The 22102-nt window shown below is 36.4% G+C and overlaps 1 protein-coding gene across 8 annotated transcripts in view; it reads left to right on the forward strand.

The window, feature by feature from the left end:
• Window positions 1-22102, forward strand: part of Ufd4 (ubiquitin fusion-degradation 4-like) — a 729475-nt gene that overhangs the window by 189267 nt on the left and 518106 nt on the right. For 6 of the 8 annotated variants that reach the window (XM_090376711.1, XM_090376719.1, XM_090376714.1 and 3 more), the window contains exons 10-11: window positions 3398-3539; window positions 12610-12807. In XM_090376711.1, the coding sequence (XP_090232837.1) occupies window positions 3398-3539; window positions 12610-12807 (340 nt within the window). The remainder of the gene's footprint in view (window positions 1-3397; window positions 3540-12609; window positions 12808-22102) is intronic. The other 2 variants (XM_090376713.1, XM_090376717.1) reach the window with 1 other exon arrangement.

Here is a 22102-nt window from a genome sequence, read left to right on the forward strand (position 1 = left end):
TTTGTTAGCTACCTGAGCAGGATCATCAACAGTTGACCCATCAATATCAAGTGGACCAATCTGATTCATCCCCTTCCTTCTAGAGTTTTCATTAGTAAAGAACTCTTTGCTGTTTTGCTTTGCATCCCTTGCCAAGGATATCTTGTAATCTGTCTTCGCCTGCCTAACCTCCTTTGTAACTTGGTTGCATATCAACTTGTATCTATCATAGGCTTCTGTGTCATGTGTTAACTTGTAAGTATCCCATGCATTTTTCTTCTCTGCCATATGCCTCATTAATTCATCTGACATCCATTTTGGCCTAAACCTTGGTAGTTGGTATGTAAAGCCTAGTAGCTTCCAAGATAAGTTCTTTGAATGCTTCCCATTTTGAATTTGCTGTTGGTAACATCATCAATTGGTCCCACTGTATAGAATTTAAATACTGTCTCAGTCCATCGTAGTCGCCTTTACGGAAGCAATAACCCTTCCCTTTACCCCTAATGGTAGTTACCTCTTTGAGTAAATCCCACTTCAGCACACTGTGATCACTGCCACCTAGTGGTTCATTTATATGCAGATTCTTAATGCATGAAGAATCACTGCTGATAATCAAATCAAGAGTATTACTCCCTCTAGTTGCCTCCCGAACGTGCTGATGTAGAAAACAGTCATCCAATAAATCCACAAAAGCCCTGCTAGTGTGTGAGTGACCAGCCCCCAAATTCCAGTCAATATCTGGGAAATTAAAATCTCCCATTATAAGACTCTCTGATTTACTGGCCCACTCTATTTCCCTGTACAGTTTCTTATTATACTCATCAGAGTCATTAGGCCTATAGCACACTCCTACTCTCAATTTTGGTCTCCCAATGCTTATGTCACACCAAATTGACTCAACACTGCACTGCACAGCGATGTCGACTGGCTTCACTTCCTTGGTTTTTATGTGTTTCTTAACTAATAGCATAACCCCTCCCCCCTTCCTATCCTGTCTATCCTTTCTGTAGACGTTGTACTCCCCAAATTCCAGTTCTGCATCCCTTTTATCTGTGTGACACCACGTCTCTGATATCTCAACAGTATCTGCCTTTGATGTTTTGAGCAATACCTCAAATTCATCAAATTTATTTACTAAACTCCTAGCATTGGTATACACGCAAGTATACCTGCACCTGTTTCTATTCTTAGTTACCCTAACACAACCCATGTGTTTACTTGTACCGCAATGGCTCCCAGCAGTCTCTGAAATATGTCATGCATCTTGTTTTTCAGGCTTCTGCTCATTCTAATAGAAGCAGTGCAAGAATCTCTTTCACCTCTGCCAGTGGCTACTGTCAATCTATTGGTCTTTGTCTCTCCCCCCAAGCTAGCAGTTTTCCGACCCACCTAACACTGCCTCGATAGCATCAGCAAATATTCTTGCACCCTTTCTATTTAAGTGTATCCCATCCCTGTAGAAGCAATCTCTCCTGTTAACAAGTACAGTCCAGGCTGAAAAAAATTCTACCCCTTGAGCCTTGCACAATCTTTCCAGGGCCGAATTGATCGACAAGGCTCTCATCATATACTCCCTCCTATCGTGTCTGGGCAGAATTGCAGACACTTTCAAATTCAACCCTAATTCTCGGCTTTTGTTCAACAGTGACCTGTAATCACCTCCTTATCCCTGCTAGAAAAATTCCTGTATATCATTGATAAGACACCATGACCTACTCTTGCAGCCTGTCTGCACTGCTCAGAGAACTTCATATCTGCCTGCAGAACCACCCCCAGGTCCCTTTCATTCTCTACCACTGTCAGTGTAGTACCACAGATTTGATACGTTGCTCTGGGGTTGCTGTTTCCCATGTGTAGTACTTTACATATGTCAATGTTAAACTTCATTTGCCGCCTCTCAGCCCATCGGCTCAACCTTTCCAGATCCTGTTGCAACAGCATAGTGTCAGTAGTGTCCTTGACAATCCTGCCTACCTTTGTATCGTCTGCAAACTTCGACATTAAGCTTGATATACCATCATCAATATCATTTATGAATACAGAAAACAATAATGTACCCAACACTGAGCCCTGAGGGACTCCACTAATAACATTAGTCCACAATGAGCAGTGTCCATTGATTACCACTCTCTGTCTTCTCTCCCTCAGCCACCCCTTTATCCATAGCAGCAATTTGCCTCCAGTGCCACATTGCTCCGATTTGTGCAGCAGTCTTCCATGTGCAACAGTATCAAAAGCCGTTCTAAGATCCAAGTATATAATATCAGTTATTCCCTGTATCCAGTTCTTTTGTGACTGCATCATAGTATCCAATCAAATTGGTCAGGCAAGACTTCCCCTTAACAAAACCATGCTGTGTCCGAGCTGTAACTGAAGTCTTGTCCAGATGATCCTGCAGTGCTTCCTTAACCAGTGCCTCCATTAATTTTCCTGGAACAGAAGTTAAACTCACAGGTCTATAATTACTTGTCAGCCTTTGATCCTCCTTTGTGAATTGGGGTCACATTTGCACATCTCCAGTCTATGGGTACCTCCCCTGAGTCCAAAAGCTCTCATAATTATGGCTAAGGGTTTGCTTACTTCCTTTGCTACTTCCTTTAATATAACTGGATAGATCCCATCCACCCCGGGTGTCTTTTTTATGTTTATCCTCGACAATTTCTCCTCCACTTTCCTCTCAGTTATTACAAAATCATCTAGCTCACTGCCAGAGTTTACTTCACCTGTGGCATTCCCCTTCCTGAATAACTCCTCATATGTGAATGTAGATGCAAAATACTTGTTTAGTTTGTTAGCCACCTGAGCAGGATCCTCAACTGTTGAACCATCAATATCCAGTGGACCAATCTGGTTCATCCATTTCCTTCTAGAGTTTACATAAGTAAAGAACTCTTTTCTGTTTTTCTTTGCATCCTTTGCCAAGGATTTCTCATAATCTGCCTTTTGTTTAAGGCTGTACAGTGAAACTTATTTATCATGTTTTGTTGTATATAGATTAATATGCTTATGCCAAAATATTTACACATTTTTGCATTGTTACTTTGACTACTTTGTTTAAAAACATTGGTAATTTCCATCATAAATTTGAACCACATTGTGTACCTGCTGATCAAATGGAGAAAATTTTGGATAATAAATGTACTACTTTATGTTGTTTAAACATTTTTGATGAGATATAATGATAAAAAATAAAATTGATCTGCTTCTGGAACATACATGGTATGCCCATAATCTGTACAAAAGTAAAATGCATTTCATATTTTGCTATATGTTATTATTTTGAAATTCTTTATTTTTTTTGTGTTTTAGTTGCAAAGTTAATCTTGCTGTGGCTATTCTATAATAAATTGTAAAAGTCAAGTATTTTTGTTTATATAAAATTAAATAGTTTTGTAACTGTACTTTTTATATTTTATAGGAAGTCTAGTCTGAGTTTAATTAGAAAAATGACACATTATATCCAGTCTTCACATTTAGCAGATTTGAGTAGTACTGACATTGGTGTGCCAAATTTTGCATCACAGTTAGTTGAAGTAACAGCAAGTGTTCTAGACAGTGAGGTAAGCATTGAATTTATTATGAGTAGTTATTGCTTCATAGTTTGGATGCTGTTTTTTGCTGAGCGAAAGCTTTTATTTTTGCCACTTTTCTTACAGTAGTTTCTTATGGTTGATGATAAAAGCTATGTTCTTATTTCTGTGATATTACGCATAGACTCCCCACCAATGAAAGTTGTTACATAACATATTGTTATCATGAATGGCAAATTTCTTTTTCATTCATTGCCAAAGCTGTTATAAAATTTAATAAATCCATTTTAGTTCAAACAAGTAAAGACCAAGTAATCATATTTAGACAGTTAGTTTTCTGTTGCTCTATAACCACCCCATGATATCTCCCCCCCCCCTCTGTTAAACTAGCCAGTTCCTTATTTTTTCAACTCAGTGTCCACCTTATGCATTGGCTGTATTAACCAAAAAAAGCACAGTAGATACACTGCCTGGGGCCTACAAATTTTGATCATGTTTATTTCTTGTAAAAACTAACAATCACTTGAATAAATTTTTACAAGGATTATCTGAAAAGTAATGCTCACTGTGTATGTGCTCACCACTCCACATGCCTGTGTGACACATTTATCAGGACAGTAATTTGAAGTTTAACCTCAATGTTAGTGAGCTTGAAGCAGAGCTCTTGCACTGAAAGTTTGTGTAGAGGCTTTTAAAAATGGATACTGATATTGCTCAAGGTCAGTTATGGTTTGTGATCAAAGATCTTTTATTGAAATCGAAACTTTACTTAGTAAAACACTGACACAAATTTATGAATTGTTGAGGGCGGTGCATGTGGAGAGTCAGCAGTAGGTCATAGGACAAGAAATGCCCAGGTAGATTGAGAACATCTACAGACAACATATCTGCAGTAATTATTACCACCCCTTTGGAGAAAGAAAGATGTGACTTGTAAAGAAAAGCCAACAAATCTGGAATACCGAAATCATTCATTCACCAAATTTTTACTGAGTTGTTACAAAAATGAATGGTTGCAGTCCAATGGAACCTACGTTTGGTGTCAGATGAACAACAAGCAAAGTTTAAAGAAATTGCAATGCAGGTACTTGCATTTTACTGTCAAGGTAGAAAGTTTTTAAAACATTATTCCCATTGATGAGAAAAGAACATGTGACTGGATTTTAATCGAAATCACAGTCAGCTCGGTGTTCACCACATGTGGTGAACACTGATCCATAATAAATGTAAGTGGTGAATCCATATGTTCACCACACTCTTCTAAATGTCATCGGCAACAATAATCTAAGGTAAAAAAAAAAAAAGTCATTGTTGCCTACAGTTATTAGGGCATTACTGCTGCTGATCATTTGCCACTTGGAATATCAGTAAATGATGACTGCTATGCAACATTTCTTCATCAGAAATTATGCACAAAAAATTTTAGAAAAAAAATGCTCTTGTACCCCATGATTTTTCAAGGCCCCATATCACAGTTTATACAACTTGTTTTCACTGATTACAAATGGGAAGTATTTTGAACCTCTCAGATTATTCAGTAACAAGTTAGATGATGTACAGGTGATGTTTGGCTAATTTTAGAAAATTATCCAAACATTGTAGTTAAGAAAATTGATTTACTGGGCTTTAATCCAGTTTGAAAGTGAACAGTGCTGTGGTAAAGGTACTGCAACATAACAAACCGTCAGCTTTCTTAACACAATGATGTGAAATTTCAGTTTTGACACACTAAATATTTCATTCACACACATCTAATATATCTAATTCATCACAAGACGAATTAGATATAGTTATATTAGATGAAAATATTTTCCCTTTCCAAGAATGGATATGTGCCATTTATTTTATGATAACATAAAAATTATTTAGCGCATGAGGCTTCAAACTACAGAAAAAAGTTTGTGCTTGTGCATCACCTCATGTAATGTAACCCAGCTGATCAGAACCTATTGTTGCATTTCATGACCTGTCAGAAAATAACAAGTCACCTATAGATATTAATAAATCTGAATAATTTAGGCCAACAGGTGTTGCAAGTCTTCAGGAAATGGAATTCTCAAATGAAGTAACAATTAATTTACAACTCCCCCAGAGGAATATTTTGAAGACATTTTTGTAATTATGGAGGTAAAAGTGCATTAAAAAAACTATAACTTTAATAAAAAAAAAGTTGTTTAATAGTGCTATCATTTAAATAATAAGTGCAGAAAAATATTTTTGTAAATTTTAAGAGATATCAGTAAATCATAATAAAATGTCATCATACATGTCACCATATGAATGTCAGAAATTTTCCCATTATCAAGTCAGTTTCAAATTACTGAGGAGTTTAATTCCATGTTTTCTTCAAAACTTTGACCATATGGAATATGATAGCTGTACTGTGACCTTGTTTGAAGATAGTTTCACAGAAAATTTATGTAACATGAGATTTGCAAGTAAAATTGTACAGAATGTATAGTATTAATATTAAATGTGCCTGTTTTAATTCATAAATGTAACATTACTATGCAGTATTTCATTATATTTAATAATAAGATATTATTATTAATGAAATATAATGGGGGGGGGAATGAGCCATTTGATTGCTACAGATGGCAGTAATGAAAGTGATTCTAAGTTGTATCTTATTATGATGACTTTTATAGCCGAATGGGTAAAGTACCTGCCCGGCAACCCAAAGGTCGCAGGTTCGATTCCCGCCTCGGGCTTGGATCAAAGTACTGCAAAAACCTTGGGAGGTGCAATATGGCCACAGAAGCCGATGCGCCAACAACTACCAAAATCAATCAATCAATGATGACTTTTATAATAATAATAATAAATCATCAAATTGAACAGCTGCTCTCATTGCTGGCATTGGAAGGTGAAAGTGTATCACTGGACATCTCTGAATAAGCTGAAAACTTGCAGGTCCTTCCAAAATAACTCTCTGTCATGTAATGCTGATAATGTGCCTGTTATGGTAGGACTGGAAACTGAAGTGGCAAGGGTATTAAAAAAGAAGATAGAGCACTTGGTGGTAATAGGTTATCCTTGTCATCTTATTAGTTTGTATGCTGAAAAGGTTGCTCCATGCTTTCCTGTGAAAATGGATGAACACTTGATAAACATTTATTATATTTAGGAAGATGTTCTAAAAGGAAAGATCAATTTAAACAATTTCAATTGATATATACCACTGAAGTAAAGAAGGTTTTGAAGCATGTGTGTATACCCTGGTTGTCTTTTGTTGAATGGATATCTGAGTAGGACATTGTAAATAGACTGGTAGAACAATGGCAACCCTTTGACAAGGTCTGAGTAAAGAAGAGGTAAGAAAAAAAAAAAGCCATGTACTTTTCAGAGTTACTCAATTGAAAAGTACATATGAATCAGTGCCACTCACCGGTGAGTGGCACTGATTCATATGTAAATCCGGTGTATGAACCAAAAGAAGTTTTGAAAGAAGACATTTTGCTTTTATATTTTAAATGTTATGCCAACATTTGAAATCTGAACATAGCCCTTCAAGCCAGCAGACCTCACATTGGAATATTTAGGTCATTACTCTTAGATACGTTGAAGAATGATGTGTGCAAATTTATTTTACCAACAGTTTTTAAATCTTTCACTTCTACGTCAGAAGTTGACCCTAGCAGACTAAACCAGAAGAATGATTCTGACTTAATATTAGGCATTTCTTCTGCCAAGGTCATGGACAGTAAAACAGGAAGAAAAGATTCTGTTTTTTTCTTCAATGAGGAAGTAATTATTGCATCATGCAACTACATAGTACATGAGATCCCATTGAAAAATGTTCTTTTAAATTCCAAGGTAGCAAAAATTTCATCAGTTGGGAGTAGTATATTTACAAATTTGAAGATTTTTTGTGGACAAGTTTCCAGTACTTCTTGGCCTTACTAAAGAATGGATGAAACAATAGATGTTTTTCAGCATCTGTTACAGTATGGGAACCTACCAGATGCTATTATGAAAGAAGAAAGAATTGATGTACAGTGGTTCTTGGTACTGACAACTAACTTGAAATATAACAAATTATCCCAAGTTATGTCTAGCATTTTAATAGTCCTTTTAGCACTGTTGAGTGATTGAGAATATTTTGCCAAGTTAGAAAAACAAAAACTAAATTCAGATCTCCTTCTCGTGAAGTGTTGAAAATGCTCTTTGCAGCCATTTCTAGACAGCAGTGTCATTGTTATAAACAAAACTTTGACTCAACATTTCTGAAGATATGCAAAGTCTACTACAGGAATTTTCTTGAAGCAGTCATTTTCAGTTCATTTCTTATAGAATATCCAAACGGAAATTCAGGGACAGAAAAATGTTAGGTAAGTTAATTTTTAAGCACATACTGTACTGGTAAACAATAATATGGCTGTATTTTAATATAAAATGTGATTCCCCCCCCCCCCCCCCAGTGAAATTCGATTTCTAGTGCAGAATAGACTTAACAAAAACTTGCTTTTTTTTTTTTTCTTATTATATACCTATTTTTCTTCAGCTTTCCTCCAAAAATGTCTTGTTTTCCTCCTGCTCGCAAATAACTGATCTCCAGCTGCTTGAAAATCAAAAAGTTGCAGATCAGGCATTTGTGAGAAGGGACTATATACAAGGGGAGATTGAAAAGTTTCTAGCCTCTCATGGAAGGCATGTTGGAAAGATGTGAAACCCATTTATTTTGCAATATAGTCATCTGCACCTAGTCAGTGCACTTTCTGGCGTGATCCATTATCTTTCATAACCTTCTCAAATAAAATTCAGAAGATTTTGACTCATATCAGTTGTTGGCTGCATCCATTGGCATTGTTGCTGTTGAATTTTTGTCCTTTCAAGTCCTTTTTGAGATTTGGAAATGGAAAATAGTTTGATGGAGACAAATCTGGTGAGTAGGGTTGTCTTGAGGAGAATTGTCTTGATGCAAAATGACTTTGGCCAATTTCCCACACCTTTTGAGCTTCATTTTCTTGCAGAAATATTCAGCATTCAGTATGCTTAGAATAATACTTGGCATTGATATTGGCATCTCATTCCAGGAAATCAACTATGATCACTCTTGCATCCCAGATGATGGATGCCATGACTTTCCCAGCCAACTTCTGTGCTGGGTACACCAGTTCGACTGATCTTTTGTTCCAGGGTCGAACTGGTGTACCCACATTTTGTCCGTAGTGACACATCATCCCCCAATACTGAGCTTCGTTAGCTTCAAAATGCTGCACAATCTCATGACACCTCACTCTTTCCTGCTTCTGATCTGCATTCAGTGCTTTAGGGACCTACCTCGAAGAAACCTTCATTCCTAAAACATTCACCACAGTATCATGAGCTCACCCATTGAATGTTATCTCAGTGTGCTTCAATGTTATTCTGTGGTCTTGCATGATTAAGTCATGAATGGCATCCACATATACAGGTGATGACGTGGTAACAGGCCTCCTATTGCAGGGTGCATCTTCAACACTGTCTTATCCTCGCTTAAATTCTGCAACCCAGTTTTGTGGCGTATGAAGGACAAGATTCCCCTAATGTTTGCTGCATGTCTTCATGAATTTCTTTCAGCAACATTCCATTTAAATGAAGGTTCAGTAATATCCCGAAGTTACGCGATAGGTGGGTCCGACGAAAATCTCTTAAGTCTGATTCGCGTAAGTCTGGGGTACAACTTTGCATATAAATACATATAAATTTTGTTTAATTGGGACCAAGGAGTAACAAAAACACTAGTTTAGAAGAAAAATATTTAATAAAATTGCAGTTCTTTATACATATTAATACAAAATATGTATTAAAAAAATAAATGAGTTATGTAAAAAAGTTATTTCGATGTCGATGGCTTCATAAAATCTAACAAATTCGTCTGACGACACTGTGCCTTCTTTTTTTCATGCAGAATTTCTTCGTAGCAAGCTAATAATTTTTATTATTCCTTGCTTTGTAGCTATAACGTGTTCTTTGTTGGAGTCTGTTTTCTAAAAATTTTTAAGCCCTTTTCAATTGAGCTGAGACCTTCTGTCAAGCTTGCAATTGTCATGTGCTTTTCTGGTGGAACTGGGTCTGAAGTGTCGGATACTTCAGTGATGTTTTGCTCACGCATATCTATGAACTCATTCGTTGTCAGCTCCTGACTATGTGAATCCAACAGCTCGTTGACAACATCACCATTGACTTCCAAATCTAATTACCTGGCAAGATTAACAACTTCTTCTATCACATGAGCGACATGATCAGTTTCTGGCGTTGTTTTCGTCTCGTTTTTGAACAAAAAAAATGGACAAAGTTTCTTCCAGACACCATTCAATGTTTTTTTGTGAATTTCATTCCAAGATTCTTCAGTGATTCTTACGGCATCTAAAACATTGAATTGTTTCCAAAAGTCTTTAACAGATATCTCACTATTTTGTTTCGTGGCTTCATTCAGACGGGCAAACGAACGCCTTGTGTAGTAAGCCTTGAATGTTTTGATGATTCCCTGGTCTATCGGTTGTTGTTGTTTGTTATTTGGTTTTTAGGATCATTAGCACTAGGCCATATTGCTCTGGGGATATGCGGTGATCATTCCCTGACCTTTCCACAACCTCTGTATTTGGTGGGCACGGTCTCGAACCCCGGTCTAATCAAGAAGCGTGTGCTACGCACTGCTGCTGCTCCTGCCCACCTGGCTATGGAGGCACCGGTCCATCGTTTGAAGCAAGCTGGTTGTGTTTGGAGGCAAAAACACAACTTTCACATGTGGGTCGAAATTAGTTAGGGTGGCAGAAGGGTGACTGGGTGCATTGTCAGTAAGAAGCGTCACTTTAAATGGAATCTGTTTAGACTTGCAATAACGTTCGACTTCGGGTATGAAGTGCTGACCAAACCAGTCCTCAAAAACGGAAACTGTCACCCAAGCTTTATGATTTGACTTCCAAATCACTGGTAAGCTAATTTTAGATATACACCAAACGAAAAAATCAAGAACCGCGTAACTTCGAGTTTGCGCAAGTCATCATCATCATCATCATCATCAGCCATTTTCAATCCACTGCAGGATGAAGGCCTCTCCAGCAACTTTCCAGTTGCTTCTGTTTTGAGCACTGGACATCCATTTATTACCCACAAACTCATGAATTTCATCTATCCATCTCCGCCTTTGTCTTCCAGGTTTTCTTCTAGCTCCTCTTGGATACCATTCTGTTATTTTCTTAGTCCATCTGTCATCATGTCTTCGAGCTATGTGTCCTGCCCAAGACCATTTTAGTTCTTTAGTTTTGATAAGAATGTCCTTTACTTGAGTTTGTTGCCTAATCCATGTGTTTCTCTTCTTATCTAACAGTCTTATTCCCAATATGATTCGTTCCATTCTTCGCTGTGTGGTTCTCAGCTTCTCTTCCATTCTTTTGGTGAGTGCCCAAGTTTCACTTCCATAAGTCATGGTGGGGAGTATACATTGGTCCATTATTTTACGTTTCAGACAAACTGGGATATTGCTCTTCAGTATGTGACTATATTTCCTGAATACTATCCATCCAAAATTTATTCTTCTCTTGACTTCCAGCCATTTATCATTATTACAGCTAATAACTTGTCCCAGATAAGTATATGACTCCACCTTTTCAATTACTGCTCCTTCAATCATTATGTCTCTTTCTGTGGCATACTTGTTCATCATTACTTTTGTTTTAGCCATATTCATCTTTAGTCCAAAATCCTTACTAGCTGTGCATAACTGATTAAGATTTTCCTCTAATTCTTTGGGATCATGGCTTATGACCACAATGTCATCTGCAAATCGCAAATGGTTTAGGTACTCTCCGTTCACATTGACTCCTTTCTGCGACCAGTCTAATCTTCTGAAAGCTTCCTCAAGGGCAGCAGTAAACAGCTTAGGAGATATTGTGTCTCCTTGTCGAACTCCTTTCTCAATTTTAAATTTCCAACTGTCTTTGTCTAGTCTAATAAAGGAGGTAGCACTCTCGTATATTTTCTTCAAAATCATAATATATGGGGTATCAATGCCTTGTCTTTCCAGTGCCCGAAACATTGCCTTATGCTGTATGGAGTCAAATGCCTTTTCATAATCCACAAATGCCAGGCATAATGGTGTTTTATATTCATTTACTTTCTCCATTAGCTGTGATATTACATGAAGGTGATCCTTAGTTGAGAATCCTGTCCTAAAGCCAGCTTGCTCTTTCGGTTGATTCTCATCCAGTATTCTTTCTAATCTGTTAGTAATGACCCTTGTGAACAACTTGTAGATGTGGGATAACAAGCTAATTGGTCTATATGCGCAAGTCAGGGTAGTGTAAGTCGGGGTATTATTGTACTCAGTGACTGCATGGTGCTTGATTCTCATAACGTTTACCATCTTCATTCACCTTTCACACTTCAATGCCCTCTGAAAAGGAGACGAATATAATTACATACCTGAAATTTTCTGTGAATACACAAGAAGAGTTCCAACACTGATTGACAATATTGACTTTCACAAAAACTTTTGCAATCTATATTGGGCTAAACTCTTTTCAGTAGTCATTGATATCTGAATCTATTTCAGAGAGTCCTTATAGTGTTGTCTGTTATTTTGTAATGTGTTTTAAATCTCCATGTCCCTGATGAATATGTGATAATGAAGCATTGGATTTTTGTTCCCTTTTGTGTTATGCAGTATTTCATACGTATTTAGTTTTTCTGCAGATACATTTTTCTTGGTTATATTAACCATAATGTTTAGAAAAGTTATTATGATTTAGTTGTCTTTCTGTGTATATTCTTTTTTAAAGTTCATGAATCACTACTGTTATATCCTATTTTTAATTTTAGAATTAAAACATTCTGCTGACTTTACAGCACTTGCTAGCAGTATGATTATTATAATTCTAATTATTTCTTTAACTTAATATAGGTTTTGAATCCAATTTAATTCTAGCTGCTGCTTAGTTAATCTGTGTAATGCCCCATATAAGCAATATACATTCAGTGCAATATATATATATATATATATATTTTTTTTTTTATTAAGAATTTTGCTTGTTTATTTTTAAACATCATGCTTTTTCCTTTTTTATAGTGTATATTTACAGAAATAACTTCATATTTATGTGTTTATATATTTCAGGAAGATGATGATGGCTATTTGGTAGCTTTAAATATGATCCAGGATTTAATGACAAAAGGAGCTGATATATTTTTAGAACATTTTGCCAGATTAGGCGTATTTAGTAAAGTATTAGCTCTGGCTGGACCACCAGAAAGCAATGAAGAAAAGGCAAAGAATAAAGAAGAAGGGGTGAGAAGCTCTGCAAATAAACTAATAGTAATAAAAATATTTTAACTATTTTTCTTAATTCAAAATGAATTTTTAGTTTTAATATCTTTTAAATTGAATTTTTTAAATTTTAGTTTTATATCATTATTTTATTGTATTTGTATTTCAATGACACTTTTACAAAAAGAATAGGTTGAACAACTTTAATATTCAAGCATTTCAACAATTTTTCATTTAAAACCTGCTTCTAAAATATAGCTTACATGTGCAGCCTCATGATATGGAGATTTCTAATTTTTTTGGATTTTTTTTCAGTTTTTGGACAATAAATCTAACAAAGCATGAAAAATCAAAATTCAGGCATGGATAAAGAGAGGATGCATCAGCAATGTGGCTGTCTACTTTTTTATAATTTTTATATAACGTGGAACAACTTTAGATCCCAGTGACAAAATTCTTTGCCGGTGCAGCATGACTGAAGTAAGGTTGTGCATTGTTATTTTGATGTAACGTTCCTGTATTGTTAGGCCTTACTTTTTTGTTTATCTCAGTGGACTGGACTGAATTGGTTTAACCCCCTTTTCCAAAAATTCAGTGTAGAAAACACTCGCAGAGTCCCTCAAAAGAATTGTCCTAATCATTTTACTGGCTTGATTCATGCGCTGTCTCTTGTTTTCCAGTTCATAGTGGTAAATCGTGAACCCTAATTAAATAAAGGATTCATTCAAGAGTCAACAGTTCTAACATTTTCAGCAGTCAGAAACTAATGTTGTTTGAACTGCATGTTCAAAGATGCTTTCATTTCAAATGCTCTAACTTATAAATGAAGAACTACACCAAAATGCCATCATGCATGAGCTAACTAGAAATTTTAGTTACCTGGAGAACCTAGAACCTTGTTTGAACTTGCTGCACTGCCTATGCTTTTCTGTTTGCCCTCATACTAATGCTACATGTTCTGAGCTGCATCAACACTCATTCTGAAAAACCACACAGATACTGTGGAAAAAACATAGCAAACATAGCATTTATTCTTCAGTGAATTGTTAATAACTGGACAAATGCTTTAAAAAAACATTTTAAAGGTGTTGTTCTTGTAAAAAATGTGGATTTTAGAGGTGTGGTTTTTGTATTCACTTTACATGTCTTTTTTGTTGCATAAAGAGTTGGATCCTTTATCTGTGGATGACCAACTTTCATATAAGTTATTTTTAATTCTGTTTTATTCCACTCAAAGTTTCCATGTTGGTGCTTTGTAACTTACTTATGTGTGTATAGGAATTTGTCGCTATTTTCTCAGTTGATGCTCCTCGTGATTTTAAGATTAGATTATGATTTTTGCTCAATTTCAAATTACATGGAAGACTGAAAAGCGGCCTGTTGTAGTTTAGTAATATGTTAGTAGTTCTGAGAGCTTGATAATCGGAAATGATAATACAAAGGTCAATCAAATTAAAATCTCAAACCAACATAAATGCCTATTATGTAAAAGTTGATGATAATCTTGTCTAAGATTATTAACCGAATTCTGTTGGCAATACTGAGCACCCATATAACATCATCTGTGGATGTTATTTGAAGACAGTTTTCAAGATGGTAGCACACTTAGTCATGCACCAAGGTAGAGATTTGATCTTTAATTTGATTTTTGAATGCAGAGGGAATAAAACCTAAAACTTATTGCAGAATGTTGGCTTAGTATGGGAAGTGTTCATGAGTCACTAGTAGGTTTGCATATGGGTGAATAAGTTTAAGAATGGTATTGCAAGTGTTGAGGATTCTGCTTGACCTGGGCATGTACTTTTGTTGTGACACCAGAAGTAATAGCAATGGCTAAGGAGCTCATACAAGGAAACAGTTACATTGGTTATTGAAAAAATTGCCACAGTGCGCAAGATTAGCATTGATTCAATGTATACTATCATTAGTGAGGAGTTGTACATTTTGAAATGTATGTGCTCTTTGGATTTATTCCTCATCATTTAACACCAGAACTGAAGGAAAATGATTTAATATGTGTTCATGCTTCCAGTGAACAAAACCCCATCTTTTACCCTTGAAAGTTATTTCTTTGAATAAAATAATACCTTAAGCCTTGGAAAACTAGTTTGCACATCTAAGAGACAAGAGGCTGAAATGATATAGGATAATTTATGTGAACTTGGAAGGTTATTCCAACAGTTGGCTAACCTTTGGTTGTTTGGTTCAACTGAGAAAAGGTAAAAATGTCATCAGCATTTAGTTTGTGTAACCTTTTTAAAGTCTTATACATTTCAGTTAGGTCACCACGCAGATGCCTAGTTTCTAGAGACTATAATTTACAATGCTCCAGTCTTCCCTGGTAAGAATAGCCTCCCCACACAATTAATCGCATTGCTCTTCTCTGCATCCTTTCCAACAGGTCTGTGTCCTTCTTGAAATGAGGTTTCTAAACCTATGTGCTGTTTTCAAGATGTGGCATAACCATTGTCTTATCCGATGGATTTATCATCTCTTGGGTCCTGCTGGCAAAGTTTTCCTGTATATCATTGACAGAAGCTTGTGAGCTGTTCTATCAGCCCATTTCCACAGAGGATTTCATATCAGACTATATAATTACTCCCGGGTCTCATTCCTTATCAACTGCCTTCATTGTGGTGCTACCCAAATGGTATTCTGTTCATATATTACTGCTACCCTAATGCATTTATCACTTTTTAACCTCAGTTTCCATTTTCCAGCCCATTGGCTTACTTTATCTACAACCTCTTGTAGTAGCCTCTCTTGATACTGTCATCAATCCCTGTGCTCACCTTTGTGTCATCCACAAACTTAGACATTAAACTTGAAAGAAACATGTACATCAATATCGTTAATAAATGTTAAAAACAGTGAGGGGCCCCAATACCAATCCTTGTGGAACTCCACTCATCACATTAGTCTATTAGCAGTGGCTGTTTATAATCACTCCTTGTCTCCTATCACTTAACCTTCCCTTTAGTCATAGTAATAACTTGCTCCTAATCAAAGTATACAATGTCAGAATTATTCTTTGCATCTGGTTTCCTTCTGATAACTTCATAGTAGCTAATCACATTGGTGGGGCATGCTCTCCCTTTAACAAACCCATGCTGTTTTCTTTATGGCTATACTCGTATCAAAATGATCTTGCATTACTTCTTTAACTAGTGACTTTTTTATTTTCCCTGTCACAGAGGTTAAACTTAATGGTTTGTATTGTCCACTTCACTCTTTGAATCAATCTTGTGAATAGGAGACACATCTCCAATCAGCAGGTACTTCTGAATCTGAGGATGCTGTCATTATTATGGCTAAAGGTTTAGCCACCTCTTTTGTGGCTTCTTAATTGGATAGATTCCATCAGCTCTAGGTGCTTTGTTCGCTTTTAGCTGTAGCAGTTTATCTTCCAGTTTACTTTCTGTTATAAAATCATTTAATTACCAGTTAGCATTAGTTTTGCTAACCCCATCTCTAAAACCTTTTTCTTGTATGAAATTTGGTGCAAAATATTTATTCAGTTTATCAGCAATCTGTACAGGGTCACCAATAGTTACACTATTCATATCCATTGGACACTCTTGACCAAAGACCTCTCATAATCACTGAGAGCCTCTCTAACCCTTGAGTAACTTGATTACACGCTAGATTGTACTTATTATAATACTGTATATCCCACTAAAAAATGAATAGCAAATGCTTAAAAAACTTTCTGTTATAAAATTCCCACAGCTAAAGTTCCCATGTGTCAAAAAGAGCATCACGAGAGTATAAATAAACTTTAAATACAACACGCGCTCACTTCTCTCCCATTTGCCAACTGATGACGGTTTATTCAACGAAAGTCCCTCGTAACGACTATTGGCACCACCAGTCTTCTTTTTTTTTTTTTTTTTTTCATTTTTTCATTCGCGTCCTTTAACCTCTTTATGACAACCAAGGATTGGAGATCTGCACTTCTACTTCCTTGCGCTCATTTTAAAATCTGTTTAAAATATTTTCACCTCATTCTCCGCCTTAGTTCTTTTAATGCTTCTTCCAACCTAAATTTAGCCACCATCTACCAATAAATTTATTGCAGATTTATACAAGGTGAGTACCGTGTTTTAAGCATTCGCTATTCATTTTTTAGTCAGATTTATCACGGTATTATAAGATTACTATAATTTCACTATTGTCAATACTGTATCCCTTGATAAATTATAATCATTCCATGCATTTTTCTTTTGTCACTAAGCTCATCACTTCATCTAACATCCATTTTGGTCTATATCTTGAGCAATACCTCTTAGTTTGTGAAGCACTTAGTGGCCTCCATGATTACCTCTTTGAACACTCACCATTTGGCATTTATATTTTTTAACACCAGTTGGTCCAAGTGAAAAGAGTTTGCAGAATGTTTCAGCCCATCATAATGACCTTATGCAAAACAAAACCCCATCTTTTACCCTTGAAAGTTATTTCTTTGAATAAAATAATACCTTAAGCCTTGGAAAACTAGTTTGCACATCTAAGAGACAAGAGGCTGAAATGATATAGGATAATTTATGTGAACTTGCTTCCTCACAGTTTCTGATCCATCTCAATTCCTTAGTTGCTGCACCCACCCAACATTATTTCAGATGTCCTTTGTATAATAGGACATGACAGATGATCCTATTATCTAGATTGAAGGCTATAGTTCTTGATACTCTACAACAACTATTAGCATACAAACCAGAAGTCATTTGAATTAACCCTCATCTTAGTTGCCTCCTGGGCTTTCTCAGACTGTGAATTGATTCTTAACCCTTCAAAGATTAGTATATCACTTAACAAAACACAAACATCAACTCAAATAACAATAACAGTTTTGACAGAAATGACCATTTGACCTCGTGGCAGGGAGCTCTCCACCACCACCACCATAGGGTGTTGGTCGCCCTATCCAGCGATCTGTACTCTTTTTTTTTTTTCTAAAAATAATTTTACTAAACTTGACAAACATGCCAAAGTTTTCTCTGGTGTTACGGAGGTCCGCCAATGTGGAGTGGTTGAGAGCAAGCGCCCCTTGCTTGGAGGTCCAGATATTATGGACATTTTCAGCACAATGTGAAGGCCAGTTTCTGGCTTTCCACAAGAGCAGAGATCTAAGATCACAAACCAGAAGTGGCAGAAATTTTTACTTACTTAAAACAGTCTTACAATAAAATTGTAAGCATGGTAAGTAAATTGACTGTGAATAACTTCATTGCCAGCCAAATGCTCGTTTCAACGTAGCATTTACACTCTTCACCACAAAATAACAACAGCATATATACAGTGGGACCTATTACCAACATCCAATGGTAATTTGTTCCACAAAACCCATTGTATGTTGAAAATATTGTAAGTTGAAACCAATAATACATTGATTTCCTGTAATTTGTTCCCATAACACATGAAATAGGTATTTCTTACATGTTATACTTCACATTAAAATTTGTGCTTTATAAAGATTATTTAATAAATGGTCACAAAATATTTAAAAAAAAAAAAATAAAATAAAAATAAATTAGCATTTAACTTAGACTTGAAGTGCAGAGCTGATGAAATCAGTGGTGGTGGGACTATATCAAGTGTCAGGTGTCTTTTCAGTCTTTTGTTGCTACTGGCAAAGAAACTGTCCAAAGTGGACTGTTTTTCATGACCTTTTTGTAGCTTCCTGAAGTAAGAAATGACTTTTTCCTTTTTATACATCATGAGTTCAGTGTTTTCAATGTCGGGGTGTTTTTTTTTACCACTTTGCTTAAACGCTCCCAACAAGAAATAACAGTCTTCAGCTGACGCTTTTTGGGTGTCTTTTTCTTCCTCTCCAGTTTCACTCTCCGTAATTTTCTCCAACGCTTGTAGCTGCTTTGTTGTTAGCTCATGCCCATGAGCATCAATAAGGTCCGCCACAACTTCTTTGCTAACCTCCAGACCCATTGATTTACCAAGAGTGACAATATCATTTGTAAAAGCACCATCACTTTCAAATCCATCAATGTTATGGGTAATTAACGGCCAGATATTTTTTTAAGGCTGAATTTAAGCACCTGGTGGAAATGTCATTCCAAGAACTTATAGCCTCTCACAATCCAGAATGTTGAACTTTGACCTCCAAAAATCTTTGAGGGCGACAGCATTTTCACCAGCGGTCACTGCAAAGCAACTTGCGAATATTTTCATGGTGTAGATTTTCTTGAAATCTACACCACGAAAATATTGGGTGGCAAAAATTTGACTTGAACAAAGTCAAATTGTGCCTTGAGGGATTGAACAAGGTTGGGATCATGACCTGGCACATCCAGCAGGAGCAGTGCCTTCATAGGAAGCTTATTTTTCTCAAGATAACTCTTCACTGAAGGACAGAAAACTTAAAGCTCCCATTCATTGAAGACATATCCTGTAACCCAGGCCTTCTTGTTACTGCAACAAAACACTCCCAGCATGCTTTTGTCGACCTTTTGTTGTTTAAATATTCTGGGGGTGTTAAAGTGATATACAAGCAAAGCTTAAAATCTCAAGAGGCATTGGCACCCAACAGAGAGTGAGCCTACCTTTCATAGGCTTATGCCCAGGTAAACTAGCCTCATCCTTAGTGATGCCCCAGGGGCTATTCTGGGGTGCTTAGCAAAGCGAGTTATCCAAGAGATATAAAATTTGATTGTGAGTTTTGAGTTAAAATTTTGCTTTCTTGTTTTTTGCTTTGTTATAATTAATTGGTGCCAGAACCAGTTTAGCTAGCCCTACTTCCTCGTAGTCTGGTGTGGGCAGGCAGGGAGATTTCCCCAGCTGGCTAGATGGGCTATACTGTTTGATTCTGGGTTAGAGAGAAAATTGTTAAGAGTATTTCCATGCCCTTGAGTTTTGCTCCTGGGACCACAACCCATTAAACTTGGGTCGTGGACAGTTTTTATTGACTGCTGATAGATTTCAGTCTTTTTGTATTTCGTTCAAAAAAGATGTGAGCCAGGACTCTTGAGCCTTGTATATAGTGTAAATAGTTGTTACTTCTCTAAATTGAGATTTAACTTTTAATTGTACATAATTTGGTTTTATTGTATACATGGCGAGTGCTCTTGAATCAGATGAGGCCTTAAGTGAAGAAGAATTGGTTGCTGAAACATTGGAGGTGATGGATGATGAAAGAGAGGAAATAACAGGAGAAATCTTGTCGCAAGTTCAACAGTTAACAGAGATGGAAGTGTTTTCTGGGTGGACCCTGACAAGGACTCCTCCTAGTCTTAGGTCCCCCCCCCCCCCCCTCTCTCTCTCTCTCGTCTTCAGCGTAATTCGCAAGGTCCAAGTGATACAAAGAAGAGAAAAACCAGAGCAGGCAGTAGTGCTGAGAAGAAGGATCAAAATAGTGCAAAGAAAACAGGTTCTTATAAGAAAAGGAAAACTGATGCAAGTAAAGATCTAATTATGAAGGGTTTGAGCACATCAAAGAAATTAGAGGCAGGTTGAGAGCTTATTAAGATATCCACAGTAAAGTTCCAACTGCTGCTATGAGAACAATTTTAGATCTATGGGATGTTCTTGAAACAAAAGCTTTGGATGTCCATGGAAAACTTGTTATTAAAAGGAAAATTAGAAAGCAAGAAAAAGGGAAAAAAAAGTTATGCTAGTGCAGTTCAAGAACCATTGAAGAAAACCAAGAAGCCATCAAAAGTTGTGCTGATTAAAGCTGCTAGTGAGAGATTCAAGACAAGTGAGGACATTAAACAAGAAGTCTTGAAAGAATTAAGACCTGCTCTGAAAGAAGTAAAAGTTAAGAATATAAGAACAATCAGGGACTGTGGAATTTTGCTGGAGGCAGAGGGGGAGGATGATATTAAGAAAATTAGAGGGTGTCCACGGATTCAGGAAATTGGTTTGAAGTACGTGATTCCAAAGATTGTTCACCCTAGAATAGTACTGTTTGACATTGAGAAGGATATGTAGAAGGAAAAGCTTTTAGAACAGATTTGTATAAAGAATTGTAGACTGTGGGGTGTCCCGGAATGAGTTCTATGAAAATGTTGACGTTGTTTCGATAAATAATACTAAAAATGGAAATGTGTCTAATTGGATTTTGGAAGTCAGATTGAGACTTTGGAATCTAAGTTGGAAAGAGGATATATGTCAATTGGATGGCATATAAATATAAAGAAATATTCTCCGTGGCTCATTGCTACAAATGCCTAGGATTTGGTCATGTATCTAAATACTGTAGAAGAGATGCAGTACGTGGACATTGTGCCCAGATGGGGCATGCATATAAGGACTGCAGTAAAAAGGCTGAGAGACCGATCTGCTGTAATTGTAAGAATAGAAGCAGGAAGTGTGATCACACTGCTATTGATAAGGATTGTACTGAGTACAACAGAGCTTTGGAACTATATAAAAATAAAATAAGTTATGGCTGAGAATCTAAGCATATTACAGATGAATGCACAAAGAGTGAAAGCTGTGGCTGCACAGGTACATTTGGAAATGGAAAAGAAAAGCATTGATGCAAGTCTATTGCAGGAACCATATGAAGTAAGGGGCAATGTACATGGCTATCCAAGGAATTATAGAGTTCTGTCAGATGGTGATAGCCGAAAGTTACAATAGTGGTGAGGAGGCATGATTTGGTGATTACCAAGATTTCTAGTGTATCCATGAAAACATAATTTGTGCTGAAGTTATTGGTGCTATTGGTAGAATATATCTTGTTTCCCTCTACTGTCGGCACTCTGACAGTATAATTCCATATATTAATTACTTGAAGAAAGTACAAGATGTACTTCAAGGTTCAATTAATTGCGATGGACTCCAAATCTGTTCTGTGGGGCATTGAGCAATCTGATGATAGAGGCGAGATTTTTGAGTCAGGAATGGTTGTTAATATACAGACCATTGTCCAACATATAGCTCAGTACATGGGCAGTCCTATATTGATGTTACAGTGTGTACTGTGTCTATGCTGGATAAGATACATTACTGGAAGGTTGTGAATCAACTAACCACAAGTGATCATAATGGTATTTTGTTTGGGCTGAGCTGCATTGAGAGAATAAGAGAAGTAAAAGAGGCAGATATATTCTCTGTTGGGACTGCTAATTGGGAATGTTTTGATCTGATTTTCAGTTCAATAGTGAATGAAATTAATTGGGATTCACTTAGTGTTGAAGATTATGTAAATAATTTCCAGGACGCTGTCTATAAGGCTTCAAATTCTAGTATGTGAGAAAGAAAAAGATGAGAACAAGACCTGTGAAAAGGCTCAAGAGATCCCTGGAATTCTATTTTTAAGTTAATAACTGAAAAATATGTTTTCAATTCTATAAATTTTACTGTGAGAAATAGGAATTTTGAA

This window comes from Mastigoproctus giganteus, chromosome 6 (genome assembly GCF_048544385.1).
Source record: "Mastigoproctus giganteus isolate SK-2022 chromosome 6, ASM4854438v1, whole genome shotgun sequence".
NCBI lineage: Eukaryota > Metazoa > Arthropoda > Arachnida > Uropygi > Thelyphonidae > Mastigoproctus > Mastigoproctus giganteus.